This window comes from Corvus cornix, chromosome 12 (genome assembly GCF_000738735.6).
Source record: "Corvus cornix cornix isolate S_Up_H32 chromosome 12, ASM73873v5, whole genome shotgun sequence".
NCBI classification, from domain to species: Eukaryota; Metazoa; Chordata; class Aves; order Passeriformes; family Corvidae; genus Corvus; species Corvus cornix.
In genome coordinates, this window is record NC_046342.1 from 4,859,722 (window position 1) to 4,886,744 (window position 27,023).

The 27,023-nt window shown below is 43.5% G+C and overlaps 2 protein-coding genes across 11 annotated transcripts in view; one reads left to right on the forward strand and one right to left on the reverse strand.

Moving 5' to 3' along the window:
* Window positions 1-16,633, forward strand: part of LOC104683218 (6-phosphofructo-2-kinase/fructose-2,6-bisphosphatase 4) — a 56,236-nt gene extending 39,603 nt beyond the window's left edge. For 7 of the 9 annotated variants that reach the window (XM_010389946.4, XM_010389945.4, XM_039558721.1 and 4 more), the window contains exons 10-14: window positions 508-612; window positions 2,271-2,400; window positions 2,760-2,822; window positions 5,892-5,956; window positions 13,901-16,633. In XM_010389946.4, the coding sequence (XP_010388248.1) occupies window positions 508-612; window positions 2,271-2,400; window positions 2,760-2,822; window positions 5,892-5,956; window positions 13,901-13,960 (423 nt within the window). In that variant the 3' untranslated portion in view covers window positions 13,961-16,633. Of the gene's footprint in view, window positions 1-507; window positions 613-2,270; window positions 2,401-2,759; window positions 2,823-5,891; window positions 5,957-8,997; window positions 9,261-13,900 lie in introns of those variants that run through there. The other 2 variants (XM_019280385.3, XM_039558720.1) reach the window with 2 other exon arrangements.
* A 1,921-nt stretch (window positions 16,634-18,554) lies between these two features.
* Window positions 18,555-27,023, reverse strand: part of PRKCD (protein kinase C delta) — a 60,652-nt gene continuing 52,183 nt past the window's right edge. Inside the window, exons 10-18 of one of the 2 annotated variants that reach the window (XM_039558718.1) lie at window positions 26,520-26,616; window positions 26,078-26,205; window positions 25,232-25,405; window positions 24,593-24,684; window positions 23,007-23,069; window positions 21,694-21,832; window positions 20,721-20,909; window positions 20,350-20,478; window positions 18,555-19,091 (exon numbers count right to left, since the gene is read on the reverse strand). In XM_039558718.1, the coding sequence (XP_039414652.1) occupies window positions 18,933-19,091; window positions 20,350-20,478; window positions 20,721-20,909; window positions 21,694-21,832; window positions 23,007-23,069; window positions 24,593-24,684; window positions 25,232-25,405; window positions 26,078-26,205; window positions 26,520-26,616 (1,170 nt within the window). In that variant the 3' untranslated portion in view covers window positions 18,555-18,932. Of the gene's footprint in view, window positions 19,092-20,349; window positions 20,479-20,720; window positions 20,910-21,693; window positions 21,833-23,006; window positions 23,070-24,592; window positions 24,685-25,231; window positions 25,406-26,077; window positions 26,209-26,519; window positions 26,617-27,023 lie in introns of both variants that reach the window. The other variant, XM_039558717.1, reaches the window with a different exon arrangement.

Genomic DNA, 27,023 nt, shown 5'->3' on the forward strand with positions numbered 1-27,023 from the left:
AAGTACTTAGTTTTTTAATATGTCTTTTATGGGATAGAAAGTCATTGAAGCCGCCTCTAGAGGCTGGAAATAATTGTCATTACCTGTAAACAAGGCTAAATGTTTTATTAAATTTTTAATTTATTCTTCCTTTGTCTTTCCCAGTAAAACATTCCTCTGTAGAAGCCACGATGCTATGAAATTTTGGTTAGTTGGGCTTGGAAGGAAGTTTGTGGTGGGGGGCTTTTGCTAGCTGGCAATTCCCAACTGCACCTGTAAGATATATTAGCAGGTGCAATAGATAAAACATAACCTTGCTTGCCCATATATGTAACTTCATCTGTGTAGGGATTTAATGATTCCTGCTAACCACCTCTGAGTCAAGCTGAATGTCCTGTTCATCGTGTGTGTCAGAGTAGCAAAATACAACTGTTAGAGGTTATTTATATATGGTTTTATTTAAGAGTGGTATCTGCTTTTTGCATTGCTGGAAATACATGTTTTTTAAATCATTTTCATTACCGACAGGGAGTGTGTGAAGAAATGACATATGAAGAAATACAGGAAAATTACCCTCTTGAATTTGCACTGAGAGACCAAGACAAATACAGATACAGATACCCTAAAGGGGAGGTATGCTATTTTTAATCTCTCAAGTTGAAGGGCTTCCTTGTCTTCTTGAATATGTGCATGCTGGCTTTTGGAAGGAAAAATAAATTTTAAAATTAATGAAAAGGTTGTTCCTTTCTCCATGGAAAAGCACATAGGATTTTGCAAGGATTGAGCCCAGACCACTTAATTTGATTCAGGGCTTGAAAAATAAAACAATAAATTTAGAAAATAATGGAGAGATTTGATCTTGTGGGCATCATTCCTGTGCTGGTCCTGCAGTGATAAAGCAGGAGGAATTATTGCAGGGCTTCAACTGTTGCAGATGCAAACATGCTGCTAAGATGGCCTATTTCTATTCATCCCTGCTCTTGGTGGTGGTTGTTTTGCAGGCAGCTCTGTCTGAAATGCTGGGGACATCTCCAGCCACATTATTAGACTTCTTGCCTCTGGGAAAATCAACTTGCTGATGTCTTTTCTAAAGCAGCCCCAGTACAGTGCAGCGATGGCCAGATGGTCACAGGGCCGTCCATGGGTGCTGAAGGTTTGGGCAGCAGGAAGGAGGGATTGGCCCAGCTGCTCCTGCTTGAGCTGTGGGGAGGCAGAGCTCTGGCTTCTTTCTCAAGAGTAATCCCTGTGACAAGAGCAGTGTCCCTGGCAGGGTGACCCCGGCCTTGCTCATGAGGCAGTCATTAAGCTGCAAAGTTCTCCTCATCCATTTGAGCAAGGAGTGTTTGTTTTTCAAACCAGTTCGGTCCTGGGAATGGTGACAAGCATTTCAAACTCCCTCAGTGCCTTACGGGGATGAGTTGGTCTCCTTTACCCAAGGCAGTTTTGTGTCTGGTAGCAATGTGAGGGGTTTGCACAGCTCTCCGGGGGCTTTCTGTTGTCCAGGGCTCAGTCAGCAGTGCCACTTTGTCCTGCCTGGGGACGAGGGCAAAGGCTTTCTGCTGCGCTTGGTCCCTGCCCTGCTGGGTGACAGGCTGAGCTCTCCACACGTGCAGTACATGACACATTCTGGGTGTACATGACACATTCTGGAAGTACTTGGCACATTTCAGAAGTAGTGTCTTTACCCTGTGTGTGAAAATTAACTGAGTCGTGCCCAGGCAGGAGCCCTGCTGTTCACCTGCAGCAGCAATTCCCTGTGCACGGCCAGGCAGGACAGGTCACCAGCGAGTCCCTGTGCTGACTCTCAGTGGGATGGTGGCTGCCGTCACCAGGCCAGTTCAGTGTGCCCACGGCTTGTTTTGAAAGGGCAGACTGGGCAAGTCAGGCTTTGTGAACTCTTTGCATGCTGACTCTTGGCTGGGCTTCCTGGATTTGTGCTTGGAAGAGAGATGCTTTTGAAGATGAGCTATGGAAAATAACGTGCAAGACTCGTATTTGCAGACGTGAATTAAATCTTAGGGATTTTTTGGAAATTCTTGATCAAAGGGCTAATTTAATAAAGCTTTTCTGTGAGAGAGATTTGTTTTGGTATGTGTATAATGAAATGTGTTACGTGTATGCTCAGGTCTGAACTGTGTTCTTAGTTTAAGGAAGATTATTACAGCAGTATTTGTCTGTGCACTAAACATTTAGAAGATGACTAATATGAAAGCAAGATCCCCTCTTCATACATATACTGTTCAAAGAGTTTTCCCTTTTTAATGTGCTGTGTGTTTCTCCTCCCCTCCCAGTCCTATGAAGATCTTGTTCAGAGGCTGGAGCCAGTAATTATGGAACTTGAAAGGCAGGAAAATGTGCTTGTCATTTGTCACCAAGCTGTCATGCGCTGTTTGCTTGCATACTTCCTTGACAAGCCCGCAGGTAAGTCTTCCTTGATACAGTACAAACAATCTGCTTTTTTGAAAATTTACTACTTAAGGTTCCAAACAGTAAATTCTGACAATTTGTTGTATTATCAGAGGCTGGTTTTGCTAGGCACGTACCCAAGTGTAATTTTTTGTATTTGACCCCCATGTGAAACGTGTTAGTTGATGTTACTGGGCTGCTTCTCACTTAAATACTGTGATGTTTGTTTTTTGCTTTGATTAGCATCTCTGTTGCACGGTAGGAAAACAGATATACTGTTAGGTAAAAAGCCATTCCAGTGGTTGACCTGAAACATAACAGAAAAGTTACTTGTAACCAGTATTTCATGACTAATTTGTGGTTTGATTTCTCAGAACAACTGCCCTACCTGAAGTGCCCACTGCATACTGTCTTAAAGCTAACCCCGGTGGCTTACGGTAAGTGCAATTAAGTATATTTAATATATGTCTGGCTGTATTGTCTTTGTCATCAGCAAAGGCTGTGAAGCATTTAAAACACACTTTATTTTGCTTTAAAATAGTTAGGTTTGACATTGCATGATGCCTACGGAGCTTTGTTAGAATAAATGAATCCTTTGGATTACATGTGCTTTGCCTTGTGCCAGGAAGCATGTATGTACTGCTGAAGGGCTGAAACCACCAGTGGCTGTAACTGCTGGAGGGGACAGTTTTGTGCTCAGTTCATACTCTATTTCACTAATTCTTCTGGCAAACCATGCATTTACACGTCTGCTACAGCAAGATCTGAGTTTTTATTGATGTATTGGAGAGTACTGCTTTTCAGAAGACAGGCACAATTCATCTTGCAAAATGATGAATCTACACAAATGTGTTCCCTTCGCCTTAAATAACTCTGTTCTCTTTTCCTGAAGTATTTTTTCCATGGACCATCACAGTACCACATGAACTCACCTTGTTTGTTGATGTTGGCATTTGTTTGTCAGCAGCTGTTCCTGGTGATTGGCTCAAGGGCTCCCTGAGCAGTGTGGGGTGTGGGTTACAGTGTGCCCTACTTGGGCTTTAGGCTGATTGCTGATGGGGTTTTGTGTGTGTTCCCAGCTCAGCTTAGTGTGTGCCTGCTGTTCATTTTCGTTAAGTGATGGCTGAGTTGTATCTGCTGGTATCCCACTTCAGAAGATCATCTTAGGCAGAGAATTATCTGTACAGCTTACCAGGCAAAATGGATTGCCCAAAAATGTTGGTTCAGTCATTAATTGGAAGCTGTCTTTGATTGTCAGGTCTGAAAAGGAAAGGTCTACATCTGCACTTTGTTTTCTGTTAAATTTCAAATCAAGTTGAAACAAAGAATATTATGAAACAAAGTAGCTGCTACACTGGGAAAGCTGTCTGAAGGAATTTTTGTGCTTTGATTGCAGTGTCCTCCTACAGGAACGACAGCCTGTGCTGTGCTGACACCTGGTGTTCCCAGCCTTGCATGACAACCTGGGGCTTTGAAAATAAAGATTCAGCGCAGTTAAAACTTGGGTTTTTTAAGACTGGATTCTTCTGACCTGCTAGGCTCTGCCTGTTTTCCACAGCAGGGTTTTGTTTTGGGGTTCAGTTTGGGTTTTTGGGGGTTCTCTGGTGATTTTGTTGTTGTTGCTGTTTTCCTTTCTTTTTTTGAGGGGGAGAGAAGTTGGGTGACAGTTCATAAATTTTAAGGGGGCCTGGATGTTTGCAGTGTTTGCTCACGCACTGAGGAAGGAAACAAAGTGGTATGAAACACTGTCCTTGCCCTTTTGACTTGAGTGAAAGAAATGCCATTGTCCTTTTAAACTGTTTGATACATGTATCTGATGAACACATTTCAGCCAACCTACATTTTGGAATTCAGCCATCTGAAAACACAAGGACTGTGCAAATTATTTCTGCAGTACTGGTCTATGGCACTGCTCCAAGCTGATGTGTCACTTGGCTCCAGCCAGGCAGGATGCAGGGTCAGACCTGGGGGTTTGATACCTCCCAGCTAAGCCTGTTCTGGGGAAATGCCTCCCCTGGGGGTTTGCTCTTCCTGGTGTTGGAGAGGAGCAGCATTCCCACCTTAAGATCTGATCTGCAGTAGGGGAACATCTGTTACAGCCTGACAGCTGGATCAGGGTAAATGAGACTTCTACCCAGCAGTCCAAGGCAGTGGTGGTCTATGGAAAGAGAAACTCCAGCTTGCTGTGGATATGAACGTGCTCATCAGTAATTAAAAACGAGCTGGGAGTATGCACATGGTGATTACTGTGGAGCAAGGCATGTCCCTTTAGTTTATATTTAAAGCTTTCCACATGATGCTCTCTTTGGATCTAAACTCAGCTCGTGAGAGGTCTCTGAAGTGTCTGCTGTGCAACAGTCCTGAGTAAAGGCCAGCAGCAGGGCTCAGAGCTTGTCTTGGCTTGGTCTCAAGGGTCACAGTGGATCTGTGGACAGAAGGATGAGTAAGGATCCTGTTCCACTGGGAGATGTCTGCTTTTCCTCCTTAAAATCTGTTTTATGGCTCACTGTTTCTCTGCATTCTGGCCCTCCCACAGTGGTTGCTCACAGTGTTCCTGACAAATGGGCTGTCTCAGAACAGGCTTTCCTAAGGGAAGGCAAATCCTGGCCTTACTAATCTATTTCTATTTTTTTTAAGGTGCAATGGCTTTCTAAGAAATCCCCTTTTTCTGTCATGTAGCAATTCTATGGAGTGTGTTACAGTTTTAGAGAACAAGTGAGGAGAAAAATCTGGAAACATTCTTGTGATAGAGGATGGACTCTGGTGTGTCAGAGGAAGTGACTATTAATGGATGTTGTGTAGGGTAGTGGTAGCTTGTAAGAGTCATGTTTGTGTGAGAGAAGCCAGCGTTTGGCAATCAGATACTGCTTGAAGTGCTGTGGCCATGGAGTAGTGAGTAGTTATATCATTCTCTAAGTGGGTCAGTTGATACTACCTGGGAAATAGTTGTTTATTCTCACTTTTTAATTTTTCTTGCCTCACTGACATTTTGAGTTTTTGAATGCAAAGCAGAAGTTCCTTTTCAGGAGTCAGCTTTGAAGTTCTGTTTAGCTTTAGATGTTAAAACTGCTTTGCACGTGTAGAGGAATGGGGGTTGCTGACAACACACACTGTACCTTCTTGTAGTTGCTTTTATGTTTAAAAAATGAGAGCAGCGTTTATCTTCTTAGAATTTCCATGTAATATAGAAGTCTAGGATGTTTAAAACACAAAAAGTTACAAATAACTTTCTCAGTGAATGTTTGTGTATGTTTAAAAAAATAATTTTTTTCAAAGAAAATAATGGTAAAGCTAAGGTGAGGAGATGGTTTATCAGATTGATAATAATATTCATCCAGGTGGAACAGATTAATTTCTGTAGCTTTAGCTCTCCAGAATTCAGGAAATTCTGGTATAAATCAGAAGGGAAAAGGGATTAACTTTCACCAACTCAAAATTAGATTGTACTTTTTTTGTAAGTTCGCTTTTAAAGCAGATGTATCTAAAAATGTGTTTTCTATCAACAGGATGTAAAGTAGAATCTATATTTCTGAATGTTGAAGCTGTAAACACACACAGAGATAAACCCGAGGTAAGAATATTTTTCAAATTGGAGAACTTGATGAAATGTACTGTCTGAGTTGATTTCCATTGTCCTTGTGGCTAGAATTGATTTGATAACTCAGCTGAGTGTATTCTATTTTACATGTGAAGCTTTGCTACTGGTTTACTGTGACAGGGGAGCAAATTTTTTATTGACCAAATTTATATGTGAGTTCTAGCTGGAATAGTTTATCTTTGAGAAATGAATGAGAATTTGAAGATGTGGTGTCAGTCTAAAAACTGTATAAAGTTCTGCCAGGCTTTGTCACTCAGCAGCAGTAGGTGTAGTCAACAGTTGTGTTACGAATGCCACGCTTATTCTGGGGAGAGAAATCATCAGCTTTTTCATAACTGTGGTTATTGCTGTATGAAAAAGAGGAATTTATGATGTCACCTGTGTTTTAAGCCAAAGCTGGAGAGGAAGACTAGATCTCGGGAAACAGCAGGACAACCAGGGGAAGGAAATTGAGCATGTTTGTGAAATGTAAGTGGAGAGATGTTGGCCCATGGGGGCAGCTCCGTGCCCTGCCTGTGTCAGGCACAGGCTCTCTGTGCTCCTCAGTGTTCACCTGAGCTCAGGCTGATTCTGCTGCTTGTGCCAAGCTCCTCCTTCGCTGCATCATGAAAGTTGTGTGAAATGCATCATGATTAAAGATCTCTGGTTCCCTTGCAGATGCTCATGCTAATGCCACCAGGCGTGGCAATGATTCCGTGCTGAGGTTAGGAGCAGTGCCTACTGGTGAATTGGAAGTCAGTTTGATAACATGAGAAAAAAGGGCTGTGTTTGGTGGTTTTCAGAGCAACAGTTTATGGTGAAAAGAATATAGTGAGAAATGAGGTTTTATGTGTGTAGTCAAGAGGGCATGTGACACAAAGTGCCTTTCATAACTGAGGGTTCACTCCTGTGCAGAATTCATGCTGGAGTTCTTTGCTGAATTCTTCTGCAAAGAAGTTTTGTTTCAATGACCTGGGTAATCCAAGTTCTGAAAATACTGACTTTTGGACATTTTGTCTTCAACAACTGCATTGCATATTTCCTCTCCTCCTTTTTCTGCTTTGTTGTTCTGCTTTGCCATTTTGTATCTTAGTTTGATTTGTCGCGTTTAGGAAATCTGGTCTGTGTTTTTGCAGTACCTAAAGCTGGAGAAGCATTGTGAAAATCCATGAGGGTGTCTTAGAGCAGTAGGTTATTTGTGTTAAATGGTGTAGATGAACATCTTTAGTTTGGTTGATCAAAATATCTGTGCTGAATTTACAGCTTGCTGAAATGTTGCTGAAAATGCCACTTCTCTAACTAAAGAGGTTTATTTCAAGGGGGAAAGCTCTGCCTGAATCCCCGAGTAACTCTCCACAAGTCTAGCAAGTGATGTGGCCACGCTGGCAACTGGTGTGGGGTGGCTGTATTCAGGTGCATGTAGAGGATCATGAAGACACTTCCATTGCAGTGGACTCAAAGACACAAGACTGATTTGAGTGAATGAATTCTATAAAAATAAAAAAAGGAGTAGTGGCATTTTCGTAAAAACCCCTCAAATTCTCGTCTCCCTCTGCCCCAAAGGAAACCCAGCCTGGTGAATATGGATGATGTTACACTGTTCAGGGTCTGAATGAAGTGGGTCCTGTCCGCATTTAATTGCTGCTCAGAGGACAATGAAAATTTCAAAAGCTTTCATTTAAATCACCTACGAAAATGTTAATTACTTCTGTAAAATTAAGTTTTCAAGTAGTCTATTGAAGTCAAAGCATTTAATTAAATACAGTGCCACACAACAGCATTGTTAAACAATGAAACCATTGGATTGAGAATTGCCCAGTGTGCTGTTCTGTGACCCACCAGTCACTTGTAGTCTGTGCTCTAGAACAGTGCCCTCCTTTTGGGCTCAGCTGAAAACATCTATTTTCACATGGCAGAAAGCAGGCAAAGCTCTGGAGTGTTTGTGGTATGTGTGAACCTCAGAGTACCATGGTGATTTGTCTGGAGCAGATTGGAGCCTTGTGTTTGTCAGCATTGTAGTGGCTGAAGTTCTGACCTTTTCCAATGAAGGAGTCTATAGTCTTTTACAGAAAATAATTCAGGGGAGTTGCTTTAGCTGTTGTTGGGTCCCTTCCTAGGGCCAGAAAACAAGTGCTGGGGTGAAATGTCTGCTTTGCACATCTGGCTTGGTTGGTGAATAACAGAGAGGGCATTACTCATAGCCAGATCTCTTTTTTTATTTGTTGAGGGGATATGGGGAGGGAGAATATTAGTGCAAGGTGAGCTGGCTTGCCACAGTGAGGAACAAGTTAAGACTAGTAAAACCCATCAGTGTGAAGTTTGAAGAATTGGCAATGATTTGGCCTAAAATGGGTTTTGTAAGAAACTTCAGAACAGTTTATCATGGTCTGCTCTCTTGGTAGAAAGGAGAATATTAATTGCACAGGCTTTGGGACTTGCAGGAGGTGGTGACAAAGCAGATGTGATTCCTGACGTGTTTGGCTGCACTCGGGTCTTGGTTTCATTTGGTTTTGACATTCAATGCATCATTCAGTTATTCATTGTTTTTCTGCAGCCTCTGCAAAAGGAGGGGAGATCTAGTTGGTGTGAACAGCCTTGAATGGTTAAGGTGTCTGAGAGCATATTTTTAATTTTGTTAGGGGTGGTATGTTGCCTGTAACATAAACGTGTGTTAAAAATGGCACAGAAGGATGTGGCATTTCAGCAAAAGACTGAAAGTTGCTCAGTGAATAGATGTGTTTGTGCTGAAGCACATGATTAGGTGGATTCCTGCTTGGGCCTGTAAAAGACTTCCTCTTAAATGTGACTGACTTGAGCTTTGGGTAGTGCTGTCAGCAAGGGAGCAGTGATCACTGTAAATACATTTTCCTGCTGTCTTGTTCTGGGACAGTGACCTGCTCTCGGGATGTGGGGGCTAAAAACATCTCTGCTTCTCAATCAACCCAGCCGTGTACTTATGGAGGGATCTGATTGGTGGTTTTTGTTGATCTTACTGCTGCATGATAAATATTCTCTATATTTTTATTATTGTACAGAATGTAGACATTTCCAGACCTCCTGAGGATGCACTTGTAACTGCCCCTGCTCATCAATGAATCCCGTGTGCTGACCAACTATTGAACTTGGGGTGCTGTTCTCGTCCTGCTACTTCAAAATAAATTGAAAAACTCATCATTCCAATCACTTTGAAATAAAAAAGCCCCACCCAAACCAAACCCATAACCCAAATCAAATGTTTGTACAGTGTGTGACTTTGAAAAAATTTATCAAATCACAATAAAACTGTTGCACTGGCTAACTTATTGTGGATGAGTTATCAAACCCTGGTCGGCTCTCACTGGAATGCTGGTTTTGTAAATTGCTGTAATTTAAATATCCTGCAGCATTAAGTTTTATTGTAACAGCCAGCAATCATTTAGTGTTAGTTGCAGTGTGTTTATGAAAGCCATGAAACACAACATCCCGTGTGAGATAAGAAAGTCAAAATTTGTTTTGCCCAGCAGAGCACCAGTATTATCTGTTTCAGGGCCTTTGGGAGTGATTGGTCTGTCGTGTAGTGTAAAATAACAACCCATAATTACTGTAAATCCCTAATCCCACTGATCCACAGCACTAGTGCTCTACATGTGCTAATTAATGATGTGCTGTTGGAGCAGGGTAGCGAGTTTTCACTTAGTTCCAGGACAATTATTCAAAGACCAGGAATGTGTATAGATGTTTTTAGTAAACAACTTTTGTTAACAGCTGTTCTGCATTAACCAAGCTTTAGGGTTTGCCTGTGGGCAGAAGTGATTTTAAATTCCCTCTTTCCTGCTTTGTATGGGTGTGGGCGATGGAGCACATACAGCTCTGCCCCAGCTGCTGTGTGCCTGGATTTTATGTGGGCTCCAAGAAGCAGTGCTGACCATTCCAGAACAGGGAAGCAGAGTTAACCAGAGGATTTTGTAGCTGGGTGGTGGCTCCAGTAGATGCGGGGTCTCAAACCAGCAGGGCATGAATCCCAAACTGCTCGACAGGAAAGCCTCTTGCAGGAGGGAGGAGACCACAGGCTGTGGGAGATGTGGTGCCTTGGGGCCTTTCTCGTGGTGTTCCATGGGCAACAAGAGGCTGTGGAAAGCACCTGTGCCATGGAGCAGGTAGCATTTAGGCAGGGAAAGGCAGAAAAACACTGAGCCTTGGAACTGTTTTCTGAGGGGGTCTTTTAGTCGTGAAAGTAAGCAGGACTGTAGGTTGTGGAAAGCTTTTATCTCGTAGGTTTCTCAGGTGGTATGTTTTTCCCAAACGAAGACTTTGGAGTAAAAAACAAGTTCTGTATCTGCACTTCTAAAAAAAAACTGTACTGAAGTTTTCAGAAGTTTATAGTGACTGGGAATGTCTGCCATACCCAGACAACCTCCTGGCCAGTGAGCTTCCTGCTGTGGTGCTTGGTGTTTAGTTAAACCACTGTCCCAGAATGGGCTAAGATTGGCACAACCTGGATCATTTTCCTGTTGTTGACATGACTGTGATGTAGGAGTGTTTGGTCACTTTTCCGTGTTTAATTGCTCTGGGGTCTGGGCATAAGTTTTGCCTGCTCTACCCCCTTGCACACAATGAGCCTGGATTTTCTTACCTGACAGTGAGGTGACATTCCTGAGGGATCACAGGGATGCTTGGCCATAGTCAGGTACGGAGGAGCCACATGGAGACAGCTGGGAGTGCTGTCACCTCCACAGGCCACAGCTAAGGAAATACCATCCAAATGAAATTAAATGCATTGCATTTCTGGTGGAGCCAAAATCTGTGCAGGCATTTGCTGTGGAAAAACTGCATTTTGCTGCTTGAAAAAGGATGGCTTGGGCTGTCAGAGAAAATGGAGGAGGAGGAGGATGACAGGGGCAGGAACTTGGCCAGAGAGGAAAGCAGAGTTTGCCTGCTCTGTGGCTGGTGGAGGCTGCAGAGGGAAGGGAAGCAGCAGGAGTACCCAGGACCCTCCACTCCTGCCAGCTGCTGCCAGCCAGATTTCCTGGGGCCGTGTCTGCATGTTGTTTTCTGCTGAGCACAGCACTCACTGTGCTGCTGCGTGCAACAGAGTGAAGTGGATATTTAAAAGCAGAATGCTCTAAGGGGTCTCCTCTTACAGCAGGATTGCTCAGCAGCCCTTGCTTTGTCAGTAGAAGAAAGGCCTGATGCTGGATGTGAAGCTCCAGCAGCGGTTCATGGCACAGTTTGCCAAGGGGCAGCTGACTGATAGAGTGCTGGATGTTTATGCTGTGCTGTTTATTTCTCTGTTTATGCCTGTGCTGGTTCTTGTTTCCAGAGGTTCCTCCTTTTGCCTGCAAGAGCCTTTGTACAAGATCTTCCTGTTCTGCTGGGAAGATCACATGTAGCTGAGTCAAAGTAAAACTGAAAATGGGGCCTGTCCTGTTGGAGACCCACAGCGCTTTGCTGGGTGAGGCTCTGTCCTGTAGGAAAAAAAGTGTACAAAGGGCAGACCATAATGAGGAGACCAGCAACAGAGGTGTAGGAGGGTATTTGAGTTAATCTGTGTACTTTGAGTCTTTCTAGGAAGGACCGGGTGAGACGGACTCTAGTGCAAAGCAGAGTCAGACTCCTCCTGCCTCGGGGAGCAGGCTCTGGAAGCAGCAAGCTCCTGCTGGCGCTGGCCAAGGAAGAGGGTGCATGGCTTGGTACAAACAGTATTTAGGAAAGGTGTGTGGTTTTATTCCTCCTCCTGCGTTTCCCAGGCCGTGTTGCTGCTGGTGTGTGCCTGTTCTCAGGATGGTTTGTGCAGGTGTGCTTTGGTGCCAAGCTGTTGCAGGGATACCTTTTGGTCCAAAAAGTAAGGCTGAAACCTCAGTCACCTTTCTAAGCAGCAGCACTGTCCATGTTGTATGGCTTTTCTCTCACAGTGCCCATGGCTGTTCTGGAAGTGGGTACAATCCCAGCTGCCCTCATCCCATCTAATGGGATTCCTGTGAGTAGGAATCCACTTACTGTTAATGAGGATATTGGTCCCTTTCTAAGCCCCTGTTCATCTGGTCTCGCTGCTGGCTGTTGTGTTTAATAAGCCCCTGGGGGTGTTTATCAGGGTTTATCCCAGTTTTCTTCCTTCAAGGTGACAGCTCAGCACACTTTGCTTCCACAGCCTGTTCGTGTTTACTCAAATTCCAGCTTTTTCTGCTTTCAGCTTTCTTGCCTGCTTATCAATATTCCCTATGGGTCTATCTTAGTTGTTAGAATGCTGCTTTTATCTGATACCTCTTATTGACTGAAATAAGCTGTATCTTCTGCCTTGCCTTAATCACCTCATTTCCTTTTAGCTTCATGTTTGAGCTGTCTAGTTCTTGCTGCTTGCAGACTAATTTCCAGTACCTCTGGATTCCTGCATTTTGATGCTCCATTTCATGCTCCATTTAATTTTCTTTGAATCAACATCAGATGTTCAGCTTAAAAGATTTCAGCCAGTATTCTGGGAGTGCCTGTGGAGACTGCTCTGCAGTCCCAGGGAATTTCTGGGTATGTTGCATCAGTTGCTAAGAAAAACACAAACAAACACACCAAATGCCAGCATATTATGTTGGTTTGTTGTTTTTTTGTTTTTTTTCCCCTATAACCATGCAGAATATGACTTGTTTTGCCAACTCCTCATGTTATTAGCAGACACTGATGCTTTGTGAAGCTTTCCCCTTGCTGCTGAAGAGATGCTTCTTGTAGAAACTTCTTTTTCAAATAGGGTTGTTGCTTTGCTTTCCTTCAAAGAGATGTGAGTGGGTCAGGCCGTGTGCTGGCGGGTGCAGAGATTTCCAGTACTTGGACAACTCTGTCCAGCAGCATTTGCTGTGTGTGTGTTTCCAGAAACCTTGGCATGGTGTTATGGTGGAAAGTGGGGATTTACCCAAGGGCTTGAAGGCTGGTGACAAAGGAAAGGGCTGATGTGGATGTAGGAGAACTGGTAAGGGCAGAGCAATGTTGGCAGAATTCAACCTCCAAAGAGAATTTGGTGCTGCTTATATCCCGCTTTCATAAGAAATGGCTGAAAAATCTAGAAAGCAGGGTTGGGGAGGGCATTGAACTGCTTTTTGAGCTGTTGAGTTTTGACTGATGGAGTTATGTGTCTGCATGTGCTGAGAGGGCCCCTCACTGTGTGCTTGTGGGATCTCCTCTCCCCAAAGTTGGACTGGAGAGACTTGCTTTGAATGTAAACTCTAATAAATGTGGTTATAAAACCACGGGAGCATTCCCTGATGTCAGTGTGACATCTGCCACATGCCTGTGTATCCCAAAGTGCATTTTAAACTTTATGTTACCAGCTCTTGAGGAAACACTTCATGTTACCAGCTCTTCAGGGAGTTATTCAGAGTTCTTCCAGTGACTTGGCTGCTCACAGATAGGATCAGGACTGGCTTTATGGCTGTTGGTGTTAAGGAATCATTTCCTGGAGTGTGCCTGGAACAAGGAGAGGTGGGCTTCCCTCCCTCAAGATTTTATTGATTCCTGTGTGATTTATGACCGTTGCAGCGTTCTGTTTTTCCTTACACTACATGCATAAAGACCGGGAGAGACAGTGGATTAGAAAATTGTGGTGAAAGCAGTGGTTAAAGGAAAAAAAGGTTTTATAAGCTGTAACATTGTGACCTGCATATGGTGTACAGGGGCTGATTGTCCCGCCAGACCTGGTGTGACACAGGTCTGAGGGATGCTTTTCACTGGCACCAGAGATCCAGTAATTCAGGGGCTCTGTAAGGCTCCTGACACCAGGATGAGATCCAAGCCTGGTTTTGACTCCTGCTCAGGGCTGGGACTTTTCCTTGTGTTTTACAGAGCATTTTGAGGAAATAAGCGTTAAAATTTACTCACCTTTTGTGTCATGTGACAGCTGCGTGCTGAGCAAAACCCGCGGCTGCCTATGAGACCTTTGCTTTACAATTTAACTTTCTGGTGTCTTTAACTTTGCAGAATGTAGGTGTGAATCGGTCGAGAGAAGAAGCTTTGAGGACAGTCCCCACCCACCTATAGCTGCAGCTCCCGGGGCAGCAGCCCTTCCTCCAGCAGCTCAGGGCCCGGCGGTGTCGGAGCGGGTCGGGATGAATGCGCCTCCCCTTCCCCCCTTCGAGACATTTCAAATGTGATTCCGCTGCTTTGGAGAACACCTGTGCTCGTGGATAACTCCTGGTGCTGAAAGGTATCAGTAAAAAGATCGTGGGAAGCAGAGTAGAGTTGGTTTTAGACTTTTCCGATGTAAATTTGTGCAGTTTCAATGGGTTTTTACTGTTCATCTGTGGATAATGCAAGGTGGTTAATTGCCCGTGTTGATTTTACTGGCAGATTTTAACTAGGTTTTATTTTCTTTTGTGTTTTTTTTCTAAGAGTTCTCTTATTTTTACTGTGAATGATTGCCTAGAATTACATGGAGTTTTTTTGATGGCGTATTTAACATGGGCAGAATTCTACATTTTGAGCATTGGAGGCTTCATGTTGCAAAGCTGCTTTAAGTGGGGAAGCCCATCAGCTCTGATAATTATCCTGTGTTTTAAATTGAACTTTGCTTTGCCAACCACAACTTAAATTTTTTCTGGAAGTGCCGAAGGAGATGTTCCCTTTGGAAAATCAAAGCATTAAAGCTGGATTTGCTACCTGGAAGATTCTGCTGTTTTAGCAAGATTTCAACACTTCCCAGAGACCAGGTGTATTTTGGAGGGCAGTGGGGGACATGAGTGTGAGTGACAGCTGGGGAATGAATCAAGAGAGAGATGGAGAGAGACATGTCCTTTCTGCTGCAGTTAAGGGAGGGGATGAGCAGCTTTTCTGAGTCTGGAAGGGAGAGGAAAAGGATTCAGCCTGTGAAGGGCTGGAAAAGCTGCTTGTCTTGTTAGTGTTGTCATTATATTTTTAGGGAATTTTTGGAATGAATTTCAACATAAAAGTATATGTTTCTCTTTTATAGCCACATTTAATACGTACATCAGGAAACAGTACAGAAAGGTTAGGTGAGTTTAACCATTCTCATGCAACAAAAACACCAGGTAAATTCTGAAATAATTTTTAACATGGCACACCTGCCTTGGGGTTTTTTGTATTGTTTTTAAGCACCTTCCATCATCCCAATTCTCTGTTGCTCTTTTATGCCTAGTGAAACTCCAGTGCTAGAAATGGAATTTTCTGTGTCTGTTGAGGTCCCAACCTTTTAGCTGTAGTAAATCAAAGTGTATTTTGTATGTGCGTTACCAGACAACTGAAGTGAGCTGTCAGCACTGCTGCTGGCTCTAGCTCTAAATGAGGAGAACTATTCTTTGGTAGTTGGACTGTGTTTTTTCTAAGGATTCTCTCCAATTAATTGAGCTTTTACTGTGTGAGTTGTTGGGGTTGTTTTGTTGTTTTGGTTTTCTTTCCTGAATTCCTGTCTGAAATACCAGGCCCTGGTAACATAGTTTTGCAGGCAAGGGCTAAATTGTCTTTTGTTTGTGCAGGGTTTATAAAATAATGTGCTGCTGTTGTGATTCTTTTTTTTTAATAAGCTAAATTCAGCAATATATTCAGCTCTGGAAGTAAGCCATAGTGCATTTCTGGGTTCTGTTTCAGAAGAGGAATGTGTAGGTGCAGAATGATCAGAAACACTTGCTTCAAGCGCTGCTGTCTAAAGCTTTGTGTGTGTTATGGTAATGCCATTTCAGACCTTTATTAATTCAGCTGTGCCCGTAGTTGTGGGGTGAGGAGAGAGCCTGCCTGGCACTGCGCAGAGGAGTGAATTTATTGATGTGTCATTAACAAGGCCACCTTTGTGGCACAACTGAAGGAGTAATTTCCCCTCCCACTCTGGCGTGGGAAAGCTGGGCTGTGCCCCAGGCAGCCCTTGCTCCTCTCCCGGGACCCGAGTGGTGGTTAAACGGTTTTTACACTGAGAATGTCAGGTTTTAGCTGTAAAAATCCCAGGAGGCTGCATTAGAAAAGTGGGATTTTACAGCTGAAGAAATGTGGGAAAAATGTTTCCCCACTGAGAGCTGAGCCCAGGGGCTGCTTCTCTTTGCTGGCGAGCACGGCTTGAGGTGTCTCCTCTTTCCCTTTGTTTTACCTCTCTGACCTGTCAGAGGTGCTGTAACATCCTCCAGGCTACGTGTTCTATGTACAGTAGGTATTTTTATAGCCTGCTTTCAAATATACTGTGATGAGTGTTTTACTACAATGGGTGTTCAGTAAGAGAGTTGTATACAAGTGTAAATAAACTATTGTGCTGATACTTGAAGAGAAAAAAAAAAATGAAGTTGTTGGTTCTATGGTAGGAAGGCACTAAATCAGTGACTGCATCTGACCCTGGCTGGAGAGAGCAGGTGTAGATGATGAATGTAGATTTGAGGTGAATGTAGATTAGGAGTGATGGGTTCTCCCAGGGTGTAACTGTAACTGCACAGTTAACTGGAAGGCACAGTTAAGAATTGCAGATTATTGTCACTTTATAAAAGTGTGTCCTCCCCACTCCTGACAGAATAGTCACTGACAGGGGAGGGGAAACTCTTGTCCTGACCTTCTGTGTTTGTACCGTTTTACTGCCTCCGTTCTGTGTGTGCCTGGCTCAGATGCAGTCTTGAATGGGATTAAACCGTCCTTTCTTACATCGTTGGCCTTCATTGTGATCTTTCAGACAAATGTAATCATTTGACCTTTGATCCAAGTAATAAAGATCAAATGCTACCACGTGCACTGATCTGTGTTTCTTTCTGTGTCCATTTCCAGTGGCTGAAGTGCCAGCTGAGTGTTCCCAAGCCTCAGCAGGGTTCCACAGCTTCCACAAGCAGGGCTTAGGGCGCTTAGACATCAGTGTAAGGATTAAATTAATTCACCCTGTGGCTGCTTTACTCTGCAAATAACTGTGATTCAATAATGGAGGAAGAAGGAAGAAAATCCTTTAATTGCTGAAACTTCCTGTAGTCTCAGGATGACCCAGGGCTGATGGGCGAGTGAATGCCGACCTTTGGTGCCCGCAGGTGGCCCCGGCGTGCAGCAGTTCAGCAGAGGAGGTGGAGCACTCACCAGGCTGTGGAGCTTTTGTGCCTGTGCTGTCAGAAGGTAACAGTGGTGCAGGGTAGGGCCCTGGGCAGTGGCTGAACAGGACAGTGCTGCTGAGGCAGAGGGGTGGAGGAGCTGCTCTGCAGAGCAAAGGGGTCTGTGCCCCTGTGTCACGGGTGCAGTCGGGCACAGCTGTGGCAGCAGGAGCTGCTCCTGGTCCATCAGTCAGATGCCAGCTGAAGGAGTTGCTGTGCGAAGCCTCTTGAGCAGGTTTGGCACTTGTTACTCCAGGACAAAGCTCCAGGTGGGGGCAGGGAGCCAGCATTCCCACAAGGAACAGTAACTACAACGTGTAATTCATTACAGCTTCTGGCTGTGCAAATACCCACTGCTGCTGGCACCCACCTTTGTTACTTCTCACCTAGAAAGGGCCCAGCACTCACCTTGGAAAGCAGAATCACTTTCTGGTGAGAAATAGCAAAGCAGAACTGACTCTGTAGGGTATGTGAAGGGGAAAAGCCCCATTTCCTGCTCTCCCTGCAGCACCTTGCAGGGCACTGCTTGGTCCCCTTGGACTGGGGTTGGTAAACCAGGCCAGCCCTGGCTGTTTGGAAATGCCAGCTGTGTTCTGCCCCTTCCAGCCTCAATCTGCTGCAGGCTCAGATGGCATTCAAGTCATGCTGGCACTAGTTGAGTTATAACAATAAGCTAGAGCTGTTCTTTAGGAGCAGAACAAAGGCTATTTTTTGAGTCTCTACGAAGTATTACAGCTTTCTGCTGCTATTTCAGCACGCTTACCAGTCTGAAAAGACTCAGAAGCTCCAGGGTGCTCCTAAGAGCTCAGTAGCATTTCATAACTCTTAGATGAACTGACACATGTACATTTTTTCTGCCTGCTTAGTGTTGAGAAAAATCAAATCATTTGCAATAGTGTTACAAGATACCAAAAGCTCCCGAGAAACAAGGAAACCTTGCTTTGGCCTGAATTTTATGAGCTGACTGCAAGGAGAAGGTTTTGGAAGGAGCTTTGCAGGAATTACATTAATTTTTCTTTCTCATTAATGGTTAAAAATCAAAATTCAGAAGTAGGTGTTGCAACAAAGCAGAAGGGCACAAAACCAGATCCTAACAGCAAGCAGAAAGAGCCACAGCTGCTGTGTTACAAGCAAGTAAAACTGGATAAAGGATTTTGTGTTTGGCAGTTAAACAGAATAATTCCTCAGGCAGAGCAGGCAAGTAACTCTACAGTCATTACCTGGGTTCTGTCCTGCTGTGATTGTTGTGTCTGTTAGCAGGAAGTGGCAGAACCCCACAGTCCCAGGGAGGATGGGGCTGCTCTGGGATGCTGAGGCCTTTTGTCTCATGCTTGGACTGCCTTAGAATAAATAAGTAGCATTTATTCAGCAAAAGCGCTCCTGAGCTGTTTCCCACAGCAGCTAGTGTTACACTAGGAATCTCTGCTCTTGCCTGTTTCTTCCTTTTGGTTAATTCACAAAAACAACAAATATTTTAAGAAAGTGATCAGGGTTAACCAAGCATTATTTTTTTACCGTAGTTTAAAGACAACTGGAGTTAAATTGTATATTGTTAAAAATCATAGAGCCATGAATGAAAGTTTAATGTAACTTTCTTTTAATTGAAGACAAATAAAAGAACCAAGGGCTCAAATGCATTTTAAAAAGACATCTTCTATTCCCCAATGTCTTCTCTCGAGCAAAATATACAGCACATATATATATATATATATAACTACATTCAAGTACCAAACTGAATTTACATTTTCCCCAACAGAGAAAATAATGCACATGATTCACATATCTTAAACCCAACCATGCATAAAAACACTGCCAATAAATCAGGAGTTGAACATAATTCATCACACTACCATGTATTATTCTGAAGTATCGACATCGTTGGAATGCATTAACACTTGGGAGTCTGGGTTTGTAATGTGTAACCCTGCTTTAAAGTCTAGCTGTTCAGAGACTTACTTGTTCAAGATCTGTTCAAATTTAGGGTTAATAAAAGAAAATCCATTAAATGCAGACTGATCCATGGACTCGATCAGGTTTTTGTCGCTGTAAGACAATTTTGGCTTCTCGCTCAGGAATTCTCTGTCAAAGTTGTTGTAGTCACTTGCTGATTTCTGTGTTGGAGAGGGAAGACAGTTTGAGACAAACTTTGTAATTTTCTTCCAGAACAAATTACTTAAATGCAGAACTTTGGGAAGTTAGTCTTGGTGCTCCCTCCCTCCCTTCCCCTACTTTAGAGAGGGGGAAAAAAAAAATAAAAAAATCTCATTTTAACCTATTTTAGCAAGACTATAAGACGATAACTGGGCAATTTCTTATTGTTAGTTGGAAACCACCAGAAATACCAAACCCAGGTTGCTTTGGAGAAGAACCACCTGGATTTGTGATAGCACTGGGTTATTACCCAAAGATTATCTATTGACAAAAGCAATGCAGCATTTACTTAGAGGTAAGGCCAGCATTTCTTGCCATTAACGAAAATATCTAAATTCCTGAGAGCATTTTACAGGCTGTACTTGTTCAGAGAAAACAGCAGTGCCCTATAGCAGCTGCTTTGTGTTTCATAGATATTCATGTAACTAAAAATTGTTTTACCCTCTGAACCACCAAACATTACTGTTTGTAGGATCTTTACATTTCCAGATTTCCCACTTCTCTGGGAACAAGCAACACGAAACCTTGTGTGTTTGAAGGGGACAGCTTTTCTCCATCGAGTACATTTTAAAGAGACTGCTGCCTCCAGATCATTTCACCTGTTCCAGTAACAGGCTGGAGAAGCACTGGTCTGGATTTTTAACCAGGTGAGCTGAAGCAGCAGCATCCCACTGTGATACAGATTGAGTTACAGTCTGTTCTTTAGGTGTTTTTTCAGGTAGCATCAGACATGTACATTAATTCTAAGGTAAGTAGCTTAGAGAATGCTGCTTCTTGCCCCCTTGGAGATGCTCAGATGAGTTTGAAGCAGCAGAGATTTAATGCTTGCACAGAATGCCTGCAGTCAGGTACCAGCTGAGCAGCCTCGAGCTGCTGCTGCTCTTCCCATGTGCCATTTCAGAGAAGAAAACTGCAAGGAACTGTGAACAATTCTAACACAGAGAGGAAGGGAGGGCAAAGCTGTCTCTTGGTTTTGCTGAACGTTTTTTTCGTAAAGAAGCTCCTTGAGAGCAATAGGAGGACAGTCTTAACAGGAAGATCTCAGGGCAGTCACAGGAGTACAGTGCACCTGTGTGTAACTGAACCATCCAAGAACAATGGGCCTACAGCTATACACCTTCCTTATTTGTAAAATGGGAAGAGAAAATGGCAGTAGGATACCTTGTGCAGGTACAGAATTCACTGCTGTTTATGAAGAACAAAGAACAACCCACGTACCACTTTTGGCCTGAAGGGAGGGTCCACCTCCCTCTTCTCCAGCGCTGTCCAGTTGATTGTTTTGAAGAAAGGATGGTCTCTGATATTCCCAGTGACCCCAAGTCGTTTTGCTGGATCCCTTTCAAAGAGCTGCAAGAGAAGACACCCAGTGAAGTGTTAGAGCTGCTCCAAAGGTACACGGCAGTGGAAGAATTACAGGTATGGTGCTAAAACAAGTAAGGGTGCTGACAGCAAACACAGCATCAGGAATTAATCTCACCTGGCTTTCCCTTTGTAAGAGCAATTTGCTGATAAACAGTTCCTTTACTGGGAGGTTTATCTCTCCCTGGACAGAGACAGCACCAGGAGCCCAGGCTGATCACCAGTCCTACCTTTTCTAATATATCCTTCGACTCCTTGGTAATCCAGCGTGGGTAGTGAGGGGTGTCCACTCGGATTGACTCAAACAGTTCATCTTCATCATCCCCATGGAAGGGGGACTGGCCAATCAGCATCTCATACAGCAGGACCCCAAAGGACCACCAGTCCACAGAGAACGTGTACCGCAAACCCTGCAGGATCTTGGGCCACACAGGAGGGAACACAAGTAAGTGGTAGGAAGCAGCAATACATCCCAAAAACCAGGAGAGGTATTTCAAGAGAGAATCTTTAATAACTAGAGCATTTAGGGGAAAAATAAAAATCCATCTAGGAAATTGTGGGCACTGATGCACAGCTGTGGTTTTACCCTAGGCTGCTGTTTGTGGGAGTGTGGCCAGCTCCATGAACAGGTCTTTGCTCTCATTCAGGCATTTTCTCCCTTAACTTTCAGTAACCATAGACTTAGAAAACATCCTCTCTACTTCTTTACAAGATGAAGGGAGAAGCAAGTAGTGACGCAAAGTAGATTCCTATGGAAGGCTTTAAAAGCTAAATACCATAGCTGAGCTGCTTTGCAAATGAGATTTTTTAAAAAAATAACTGTAACATGCAGAATTTAACTCTGTGAGATTCCCTTTAGAAGCTCCTTTTGTTTTTAATTCTGGTTGTTTGCATAGGCACAAGTCTCTTCTCCATCTGCAGTGCACATACCATAGATTAATTAACCATGGGTGTGCTGACTACAACTAACCCCCAGCTCTTAAAAAATTGAGCATTTTAACTTTCCAGACCCACATTTTTTAAACTTCAAGCTACAGAATATTTAAAAATCTCAAGTACCTTCTATAAAGAATGCAGATACAATTTTTTCCTGATTTTTACTTCTAATTAGACTTGGACATTTTGGAACTATTAATTTACAAAGAGGTGATTAATCACAGCAGGGCACTAAATCCATGCCAGCACTGTCTGTGCCATACTGACCTCAGGAGCGATGTAGTCAGGGGTCCCACAGAAAGTGCTCGCCTTGTTGTCACCAACAACGTTTTCTTTGCACATTCCAAAATCAGCTATTTTGATGTGGCCTTCTTTATCAAGCATCACATTGTCCAGTTTTAGGTCTCTGCAAAAGGTATTTAAAAAATGTTGTGTTTTAAGTGAGTCATTTTTGTAATCAGACGCACACAAGTTCCTTCACTGATGAACACCTCCCCAGCTGCACACACAGAGGCTTTTCAAGAAAATAATCATCCATCACCATGATCCATCCAAAATGGTACCTTTGTGCTTTGAAGGCATGAAGGACAAGGAAAGAATTCTCTTGTCAGAGAAAATAAGAGGCTGAGGTGCATATATAGAATGTGACCTTATAATCCTCCACAGATCCAAAAGCACAGCCAGATCTCGTTGCTGCTGGAAGGCAGCGTGAGTTAATGCCCCAGAAGCTGAAACAGCAGTGCTGCACCAGCTCCAGGGCTCAAAAGAAGGATTGTGTTGGATTTTGAGAGCCTTTGGCAGGAATTTGATAGTTCGAAACCTGCCCAACTCTTAACAGTACCTGGGACTTGGTCCTGGTTACAGCACAAGTTCATGTGTTGTGGCATGGCCTGTGAAGTGTCCTATTGATGTCTTTTCTCAGAACAACACTACTTAACCAAGTAAGAGCTTTTTTCCCCCAGCAGTTTCCAAAAGCTACATTCCCTTGCTTTGACCGTGATGCATTTTTTGTCCATCTGGCTGCAGATGCACCTACCAAGGAGGGCAGGCTGCAGAGAAACTGAACAGCCCTCTGCTTACCAAGAAGGACTGAAATAGAGCAGAGCCTTTCACCTAAGAACAGGGCAGTCTTTTCTCCTGGGTAACTGAAGTTCCCAGTACCAGCAGTGGATCAGGGTCTGGCCCTTGATGCTTCAAGCAGAAACATCAATATTGTGCTTTGACCAGAAGGCAAAAGCAGGCACCTTTCACCTCGGTGGTTTGCTCAGGACCAGTGGGAACTGATATCCTCAAGGACCCTCTGCCTCACCTCCAGACTAAACAGGCTCATGATTTGAAGGCAGCATTTGAAAATAACTGAAACAAAACTGGTTTTGTGTAACACAAATACCATTCCATCATTCCAGTTGCCAAGGAAAAAAACACATAAATAGAGATTCATCTCAGGCATGTTAATGGCCTTGGAACTACAGCAGATCTCTGACAGACAGCTTGTGCTTGTTACATCAATCAGGAATTCAAAGATGCATGAAGTGCTAAGACAGTTCCCAGGTCCCAGCCTGGAGCTGCCTGGTACTCACCTATAAATAATGCCTTTGCTGTGAAGAAACTGGAGCCCACATAAAATTTCAGCTCCGTAAAACCTGAAAAGACCAAAGCATCTTTTAATCTTCACTCAGTTACAATGCAGTCAATGCAGGTAACCAAAATAATGCTGCGGGCATCTTTTCATGGAGTGAGAAGCACTGTACACATCTTTAAATCCCACCATACCCATGTTTAGGCAGCCAGATGCTGTAACCTGCAAGTCAATCCCTTCACCACACATCGGCAGTGTCCAACACCAAACAGCAGAGGGGACACGCAGCAATTGCTGTAAGGTTGCATCCACTTCCCTCAGGGAACACCATCCCTTTCCTCCTCTTTAATAACAGTCTTTGCGTGGTCTTAGTGATATGCACATGCCTTTTAAAAGCTACTGGGAGCTCAGCCCTCAAGGATTTCTGCAGGAGTGACTGGGCACCAATGGCAAGGTTAGAACTGGGCCTCACCTGTCTCTCCCTCTGCACCTGCCTGGTCACAACAGACAGATGGAAAAGTGGCATCACTTCAGGGGCACTCTCCTCAAAAAAAGAGGTGTTAATCTAGGGGACATGAAGGAAAATCTAAAAGAATGCTTCCCTCTTCCCCAAAAGGTATTGATTTTTTTTTCTTTAATTGGAAAAACACAAAACTATTCCACTTCTGTATAGCAGATGAATGTTGGTCCAAAACAAATAGGCACAGAATGTAACAGGAGAGGATGCCAGATGCACAGATGCTTGCTGGGATGCAGGTAAGCTGGAGGGCCTTTATCCAGATTTTTGCCGGACAGAGTGGGAAGGGAGCTGACCTATACAACTGGCTGCTATTGGTGCCAGACTTCTTGTTCTGGTCCCATCCAGTCAGCATTCCTTAGTGCAGTGCCACTAACAGAAGCCATTTTCCTGGGGTTTACAGATAGGTCCAGTACCCTGCACTGTTACTTTTTAAGGTTTACATGCCACCCCTTCAATGATGCCATTAAAACTGCTGTGGATTTGGGTAGGAGAAGAGAAAACTGACCTCAAGCTAAAAATGATAGCTAAAGTAACAATAATACAGTATTTTTGCATCTTTTAAAGATCACTGGAGCTAAACACTTAAGTCAGAGATAACTGACACAAGTGCCCTTGCTAAACAAAGTGCTTACCCATGGAATTAGCATCTCATGGAATGCATGTTTTTTTTGTACTATCATGTCAATTTAGCAATAGTAGTAAATAAGTGTTGAATTTTTCCCCTCCATGCTGTTTTCCAATTTTTTCCATCAAAATACTGTCCTAAAGTACACTGAAGCTGTACCTTTTGCTTTTCAGTGCTGGCTCGTGTTGCAGTTTATTTTGCACCTCTAGGTACAAGCATCCCATCAAGTAAAACATCACTCTGCTATGTAAATTAGGAAAGCCCAACTCCACACATCATTAGGTGAACTTCTTCATTGTATTCAACCAGTGCCTAGAAACATCCTTTCAATTATCAGCCACTGAAACTTGACTGCAGATAAGGAGGGGCACAGAACTAGAAGCCATGAACCCAGAGACCAAAATCATTCCTGGAGGTGGGGAATGAAGGGTGGAGGACTCACGTTGCTCTGTAGAGATCGAAACGCCCCTTGTCTTGTATGTGGAACATCAGATCTCCCCCGTTCAGGAACTCCATAACGAAGAACAAATGATCCTTTAGCAAACAACCAGGGAATGGAACAATTACTGATGCTATTCCAGCCATAAATGAAGTAGCAATGTGCCTCCAGGGGACCAAGCAGCCACTCCCCTCTTCTCCTGAAGGATATCTCTGTTGCATGTACCCCTATGAGGCTCCTACAGAGTTGAGTGGCCTGGTCTTGTAAATATAAATATCTGATCTTGTATTCTGTGGGTTTCTAGACTTAATACACACTTAAATAAGACTTACTGATTTCTACCTGTGACAGTCATCCTTTTTCCCCCCTCACCGAGGGTAAAGCTCAGATCAAGGACTTAAATCCAACTCCTTCTTATTCCAGGCTGCATAGATGTTTTTCTGACTTTATTCTGTCCTTATCAAGGTATGTTTGGTCATACTCGTATTTACTTTCCACAAGGCCCATGAATTATTGCACAGAGCACAGGAAAAGGACATTTAATTCTTGCATCACTAAATTACTGTCATTTGACTGCTGGTATCAGCATCCATTAAAAGGCTCAGTCTGTTGTGTTGCTGTCACCACTTGACTTTTTCTTACCTTTGTCTGAAAGGTGCAGTAAAGATGTGTGAGAAATGGATTTTCCCAGGCAAGAGCGAGGACCCTCTTTTCCACCATGGTACATTCCACATCATCATCAATTAGCACCACATCCTTTTTCAGAGCTTTGATAGCAAAGAATTCGTTCTTCCCTTTCAGCTCGGCAAGCAGAACCTCCAAAAAATAAAAGGTGAGAGTACAGCACACGTAGGAAAGACTGGTGCTGATGTATCAGTGCAGGAAAGCCAAAAGTATTCACAGCAGGTGCACCGACAATTCAAAAAACCACATCTAAATGGGAAAGATGAGGGAGATTTGGGAAGGTGAAGCTGCTGGACACTGAGATGAGGAGATGGGGCTCAAGGACCACACAGCACAGGCTCAGCAGTTTTTCTGTCAATGTCTTGTGAGCGTATAAACAGCAGCCATGTAAAGCCTGTTCTGTCACTAGAGCTGTAGCTCCAGAGACAGCAGTGGACAGAGCCTGTGGAGGTCACACTGCTCTCTCAGACATCCCCTGCCATTGCACTGGGGCCTTGTGAGGCTGTTTCTGTTTGGAGGGAACAGAACTAAAAGATCCATATCTGTACTGTGTGCATTAAAGGGCAGTTCCTCTGCCTCGATACCAAACACTGACAAACTGCTGTGCATGATGCATCACCTTTGGGTTTAGACAAGATCCAGCTGATGAAATTCTAGTGTCTTTGACAAAGATGTCTATATACAATTCTGTCAGATGATTACTGACCTAAGAAACTGTGAGACCTTTCTGATTAAAGGAAATAGCCCATCACATTGCAGAGACCAAGCGAGGCAGACACCTTAAGCTCTCAGTGTGTCACATACCTTTCCAAAACTTCCTTTCCCCAGCACTTTGTGGAAGACAAAGCTGTCTATGTTGAATTTTCTCCTTGCAATTCTTGACACTGTCTCAGCTGTGCGGCCCTCCCAGAGCTTATCATACTCACTGTTATCTGCTGAGCAAAACAGGGAGGGGAAAGTTCAGTGCATGCAGGAACACTGCAGGACTCAGAGCCCTGGGTAGGAATTAGGTACTAACATAGTATATTTCAATGCATCTGCTGCTGGAATTACTGGTGAACCTAAGCATAAAGGGCAACTCCTGTGTAAGCTTTTTGTGTGGCCAGGAGATGGTAAAATGAAATACATGCTGCTTTTTTAAACAGCACTTACTAAAAAATCCTGTCTAACACAAGGCAAGAATGAACAACGACTTAAATTGTTTGGTAGGTAAGTGGCTGTATTGAAACATTGTTTGTTTTCTCACCTGTTGTGTCTCCTCCTGGAGCTTTATGTTTCTTATCAAAATCCTGATAAATACCAACACTTTCTACAGATCCAGAATCAGACCTTCGTGTAGATTTCTGAGGAGAGGGGGAACATTTGAAATTATATTAGCACTGTTACTTTAGAAATAGAGTAATAGCTTTACATTTAACATGATGGTAGCATAAACTTTTAATTATTAACTCCCAGTAAATATCTTTTCTCAAGAAGTCTGGTTCATAGACTATTTAGTCACCTTCTTCACAGCTTCACATCAGCCATTTGCTTTACTTCCTTCACTGCAAGAAAATAAATCACAAATTCCTGAACAGTCTATGTTGTATTGTTCACTGCAAAATTATTAAAGGGATAATGGTTTGAATCCACAGTGGGAAGAAGTTGACCTGTGGGAAAATGTCCCCTTGCATGTGTGTTCATGTGAAAGAGGAGATGGGAATCACTGTTATCCTGGACATGCTGAAGTCATATCTTGATGTGACATCTG